Genomic DNA, 6,663 nt, shown 5'->3' on the forward strand with positions numbered 1-6,663 from the left:
CTGCCCCCTACAGGCAGCGGAAGGACACGACAACATTTCCTCATAGAAAATGACAATGCAACTTCAACAAGTATCAACAAACCAATAACGCCTATAGGCTATTAAAAGTTATATAATATGAACAATAAATTATATGGATGCACAAAGCAGTTTTTTGTAATTGTTTAAAAAAAAACGTCTATTCACACTTATTTAAGCTTACATTTGAATAAGTAATTACAAGAGAGATGAATACACACTTTTTTATTGAATAAGAAGCATATGCCTTTCAAGTTAGCCATGACAGAGACATGTATCATGTGACAATACATGACCATTATTTATAAAATGTATATACCAATTTATGTTTTAAAAATTAATTAATTAGCTCATATAACTTATATATGTATATGGCAACCTTGACAATCTATATAGAGGACACCATCTAACATTGTCAATGCTCCAGGCCCTTTTCAAATATATACATCGCCGAGACACCCTGTTCCATCTCTCCAACAAAATCTACAAAGCACATCACGGTTCAGACTGTTAAGCCTGAAACAATGAAAACACCTCTCACCCTCAAACTCTCCTTCCTGCAAATCCTCCTCCGACAGTGAGATTCCTGGTTGTTTCATCTTTGAATTAATCAATGCATCATTAAGCCTCTTACATCCTGTAAATGTGGAACTGTGGGTCGCAAAGTAGAGACTAAGGACAACACAAGGAGAGATATCACAAGAGTGAGCTGGAATAAAATAAATTACATTCTCTTACTTCTTCTCGACGCATTATTGGGTTACTAGCTGCACTGTGTTAGATTACAGAAGGCTTTCAGCATGGCTTCACATTGAGCCTCACACACATTCTTATTTAAAACACACATCACACATCAAGGTTGCTCTCCAACGCTCATGTTAACCCGGCTAATGAAATTACTTTGTTTTAAAGGACGTCCGCACGTGTCAATCAGGATGCTTTTTTCTTTGTTCATGAAAAAGTTAAGTTTTAGTTTTAGTTTTAGTATTAGCATCATATTAATGTCAGGAAAACAAGTGCACAACACCATAACTTCTCTGGATTTTGCAGCTCATTGTACATTTGCAGCTTTTTCATGCGTCTTCGTCAGGTGTGTTCATCTCGATATGATCTAAACTGGATGTTCTGTAGCGATGGATGGGTTGAGCTGAACATATTTAGATGTGCAGGGATCGAGGGACGCTTCTCCTCTCTTGAAAGTGCATAACATAACTGCCAGGAGGAGGCGCTTATCTCACATTGTGCAGAAGCACCGCTGAGGAACTGAATCACAAAACGCTGTGAATACGTCCCCTGCTATCGAAACACAAAGCGTGCGCCTTTTATGATTTAGCTGCCCTGACATTACCACATTATGAATGATAATGGAGTCTAGTGTGACAGAGCTGGAAATATACTTTCAGAAAACATAATAAAAAGATGAAACCCAAAGATATGACACAATTCATGCCACTTTCAAATCAGGTCTGCAATTTGTCAAATAAACAATCTCAGCTGTTGAACTGAGACAGTCGAAGTGCTGCTCAGTAAATCATACTGACAGTAATGATAGCTGCAGTCTGCTTTATGTCCTGTTCCCGCCGCTGACATGTTTATTTACAAGGGGAAGAAAAGGGATGCAGTATTTATGGTTATGGAGGGGAAAGTATATTATTAGAGTATGATTCCCATAATCTGCAAGTCTAGTTGCATTTGTTGTGAGGAAGTGGAGTCACGTATTGTGTTGCTTAGAGTCAAAAATGTGCTGCGTTGGCAACAATTAGGCCTGAAGCTCACTGACATCTGGACCTCAACTCACAGTTGTGGAGGAATGTAACTAAGTACTGTATATAAGTGCATATTTAAGGTACTTGTACCTGAGTATTTACATGTTATGCTACTCTTTACTTCAACTCCACTACATCTCAGAGACAAATATTGTACTTTTTTACTCCACTACATTTGTCTGACAGCTTTCATTTCTAATAACTTTTCAGATTCTTCATACCCTATCTTCATATCATTCTTCATTCTGTCATACAACACTGACAGGGAGCATGTTTCTGCAGAACGAGTACTGTCGTGGAATTCAGCCGATACAAACTGAACTCAAAGGCGGTTGAAGTGAGCGCGTTATTCTTGCAAGAAGGAATACAGAGTGTCAAGCAGTCTGCAGGGAAGTTCAAAGTATAGGAGAATACACAAAAGATTATGTAGACACCCTCGTGGGTGACTCTGTTTACTAACAGCGGCTGTGCAACTACGCATCTGATGCCAGAGATACAGAATGTCAAGGTGGACCAGAGTGTACTTCAGTATCTGTCTCTGGTTTTCTAGCTTTTGAATTCTTCCACCACTGAATGTGGGACGCTTGGAAGTTTTATGTGAAAACCAAAACAATGTAGAATTATAATTATCATCCAGAGGGACGTCTTCCAGCAGTTATGTAACTCGTGGTTCATTAAATCTCATGGTGCAGGAAAACATCCCAGAATAAGTCTGTCTGGGATTTTAGGGAACGTTTTAAACATATGTTACATCATTGCAATCTGTATTTGATTTTTGGATCCCAAATGTGTTAAAATAAAATGTATTTTATCCCACAAACAGTGAACTGTAGAACTGAGGAGGAGCAGGGGGAACCTGCAGGCGGATTCCTCTAGGGGGCGCACAGTGTGCCAAACACTGGATTAGCCTCTGGCCAATGGTTTTACTCAGGAGATTATTTAAACACCATCTAAAAAAAGCTTTCCACTCAGTCAGTGCTGCGCTCACCGCCTGTAAGTGAACACTTGGAGTTCAGCCTCCTGTTGCACGCCATGACTGCCTTCTGCCGGATCCTTCTCCTGCTGTGTGGTAAGGTGATTATTTACTTTGTCGTGGAGCTCCAACTCGTGATGAGATGCTTAGACTTGAAAAGTTATTTCCAGGACACAGAGGGAGCTGCAGGTAACAGCCTTGAGGGGAAACTGCTTGTGTTTACTTATGCAGCAGAGTGATTCAGTCAAAGTGTTATTCTAAGGGAGCAAGTGCAAACAAACCCAATTGATTTTTGCTCTACAACATTTTCTACTTTCCCATCATTTCAAATCAGAGCCTGGTTGAGTGAAGCGCTCTGGTGTTCATGAAGTGTGAGGGAGAGGAAAGTCAATCCTCCGTTGTGTTATTGTTCTGGGACTCTGGGGGTTTCAGTGGGACTGCAGAAAAACAACAGATGAAGAAGAAACAAATGTGCATACCTTTCCAGATTTCTTCTTCTAGGTTTATTTATTGTGAGGTTTGATGCAAAGATTGAAGAAGCTCCACAACATGTCATGTTTGCATCCTAAAGATGAGAATGTCAGTAAACCACAGCAGAGTCATTTCTTCTAGGTTCTGTAGCCACTTAGACATTTAACTTTAAACATACACAGTTTTAGGAACACCAGTCCTGTAATAAATCCACCTTCAGAGTTGTGTCAGACTGCATTTGTTTAAACTAGGTGTACCTAATAAAACAATCTAATCTGTCGTCACGTCATCAGATTTCCAGATGAATGTGAGATTAAAAGTGATTTGATTGATGATTTAAGGTGCTGGATTATTTACATCATGTGTGTATTATCAACACAATCTCAATATTTTTATATTAATATATGTATTTTTTATATATAATGTTTTTGTTCACTTGTGTTAAGTGTTCTGGAGACCCCTGAACATCGACCCCTGAACATCTCACCATATATCACAACTTTACCACAAACCTTCTAAACGAAACAATGTGGATGTGTATGAAGAAAGTGAGACTCTACAGTCTGTTCCTCCTCTTCGCTTCTCTTCTTCTCTTAGTGGCCGCGGCCCCTGCGGTGACACGCAGGTCCCAGAGGACCAGGAGGGGGCTGCTGGAGCTGGCGGGAGCCATCAAATGCAGCACGGGGAGATCTGCGTTGTCCTACATGATGTACGGATGCTACTGTGGACTGGGTGGGCAAGGCTGGCCCAGAGACAAGGCAGACTGGTGAGCGTGAATCACACGACACTGTGGAGTCTGTGTTCTCATGTTGAAGAATATCTGGACACATGATGATAGTGTACAGAACTGTAAGCATGCAGCTGCCCCTACACATGTCCTACCTATACATTATGTGATGCAAAGGATCTAATTCAGCATGCAATAGTGATGTTTAGCCCCCCCCATCCTGCACGGGTCAGGCCTGCACATTATTTCCTCTTCTCAGTCGCCCTCCATCCTGCTCGTACACACACACACACACACACACACACACACACACACACACACACACACACACACAGTTTCCGTTGCTGAATGAGTCGACTCAACCACAGAAGCAGTGCAGTGGGATGGAAGGAGGGAGTGATGTCCACATTCGGCAGACTCACATGCTCCAATGGGTGCTTCAAAATAGGCCCAAGAATTCCACACCCAAATCCTAATTGTCTCCTTCTTTTCCTTCTTTGCCGCAAGACACGGAAAACCCCCCCAAACCCGCAAACTGCTAACTATCTGTTGTGAGAACTGGTGTGGTGAGCCTGCCCTGCCTTTAAAATAGCCGTGGTGTGACTCAAAGCGCAGTGCTGGGACTACCCACCGACTGCTTTCTTGACCCTGCGTTGTGTCGTCTAGAGAGTTGAGCTTTCAAAATAAGACGTTTATCATTGTGTTGATCAGGTGTTGCCACAGGCATGACTGCTGTTATGGAGACGCAGAACATCATGGCTGCCGAACCAAAACAGACCAGTATCAGTGGACGTGTGAGGACAAGAAAGTGGAGTGTGGTACTGCATTTTTGATGCTTATGCATGCATAATATTTTGTTTATTTTGAAGGTAAGACAGCTGCTGCTTTCCTTTTTCCCTTGTGTTTGCACGTAACACTTCATCAAGGAGAATCCTGAACGTGAGACACAGACCAGGCTCTGTGGGATATACGGATAGCCATAAAAACAGGCAGCTAATTGGAGGGGAGAGGATGTTAATAACATGTATTTAATCCCCCATAAACCACAGGGATTTCTGAATATAGATAGCAACAGACTTAGAGGTTCACACATTTAAGTATTAAAAATAGTAGGCTGTTTATGATTCATAATATCCTGTTCAGTGGCTACATGCCTCTCCTTTTCAGAGAAAGTGAAATGAACCATTAATAAGTATTGTAAGACGAACAGCCGAAGAAGTATTCACAACCACAAACACCAAACATCCTCTTTTCAGCTGGTCACTGAAGGAAGACCTTTGTTTTCTTCGTTGCAGATGATTTGAAGGACAAATGTGAGAAGCTGCTGTGCAAGTGTGACAGAGAGGCGGCCAAGTGTTTGAGAAAAGCACCTTTCATGAAGAAATATGCCATGTGGCCAGATTTCCTCTGCGGCCACGATCATCCAATGTGTAATATGTACTGACACAATAAATGCACGTCCTGTGTGCCTTCTGTAAATATGTGACATTAAGAATGGTAACGACATAAATACATGGATTTTATTGTGTGTTTTGTTTTGTTTTATGTCATGAGGCTGTTTTAATTAAAGGAAACACATACTGAGGTGTGTGAGGAGGTGAGGTGTGAGATTTGTTTTATGAAATCTATCGGTCAAAGCCAGTCGTCTCTAATATATCCTTTAATCTTTAATTGTGTAAAGAACATGCAAACGCATTTATCAGAGAAACTTCCTCTATTTGAGCTCAAAAAGACAGACTCTTTTACCTTTACACATTCAATGTTAGGAGTGGCTTAGAGTAGCAGCTTTAAAGATGGTAGATTACAGCTGCAGTACAATCACAAAATAAAAAGGCAACTTGGGCGTTCCTCTGCTGAAACTCAGCGAAGACTCAGACAAAAGGTCAAATGTTTACCAGCGAGGGAACGATCAGATAGCAGTTCTTTTATTTGTTGAAATTCTGTGCAGTTTATTGATTTATAACTCTTAAGTTGATTCCCTGGGGGTTTTTTTCTTCTGACTACACTTCAGTCATTAGGGTTTTAAAAAAGCTTTTGGGAAATTTAGAGCGCTAATAGGCAAACTGAGGGTTTCCTGCTGTGACACTTTCTTTCCAATTTAAAAAAAAAACCAGTGATCTCATACACCCTTAATATTATGACCACGTGTCATCTCATTGGCTGTTTCTTCACAGTATTAAAAGAGAAGCTAGTGAGATGCCTCTGCAGAAGAAATAGTGCCATCAAACCAGAAGGACGTCACGTGGTGATTCTGTGAAGTCTCGATATTGTCCTGCAGATGGCGCCAGATTCACAAATACTTCACCTGAAACACACTGACACAACAGGAACTAAACATTTAATAATGAATACTGATATTATTATTTAGATTAATTAAAAAAAAAGATTTTTATGAATGGAAGTTCATTGCAACCTGTTATTACATGCTGTAAATGACTCTATTCTGGTCCGCCGCAGTTGGTTTTGGGTTTGGCTTGGGAACCTCCTTCAGATTAAATCGGTGAAAGTCCCACCGTGAAGTGAAAACCTCCATTTCCCCTCTGACACCCAGTAAACACGAGCAGCACGGCTGTAATCACAGTACACACAGCCCTCCCACATGTTCCCTTTTACTCCCGGAAGCTTCATCCGTGAGTTCACGCGGGAAAACACAGCTTCTTTGTTGCGCGTGGGCTGAAACGGGAGACGATGTCGTGGTGCACAGTCCA

At 41.2% G+C, this 6,663-nt stretch overlaps 1 protein-coding gene across 1 annotated transcript; it reads left to right on the forward strand.

Moving 5' to 3' along the window:
- Nucleotides 1–2,770: 2,770 nt before the first annotated feature.
- Nucleotides 2,771–5,478, forward strand: pla2g10 (phospholipase A2 group X). The gene is made up of 4 exons (XM_029438335.1): nucleotides 2,771–2,853; nucleotides 3,826–3,994; nucleotides 4,667–4,773; nucleotides 5,251–5,478. Exons 1-4 carry the CDS (start codon nucleotides 2,817–2,819, stop codon nucleotides 5,397–5,399), a joined length of 462 nt encoding a protein of 153 aa, XP_029294195.1. The 5' UTR covers nucleotides 2,771–2,816; the 3' UTR covers nucleotides 5,400–5,478.
- Nucleotides 5,479–6,663: the final 1,185 nt, after the last annotated feature.

Source organism: Cottoperca gobio, chromosome 8, assembly GCF_900634415.1.
Source record: "Cottoperca gobio chromosome 8, fCotGob3.1, whole genome shotgun sequence".
In the NCBI taxonomy this organism is placed as follows: Eukaryota; Metazoa; Chordata; class Actinopteri; order Perciformes; family Bovichtidae; genus Cottoperca; species Cottoperca gobio.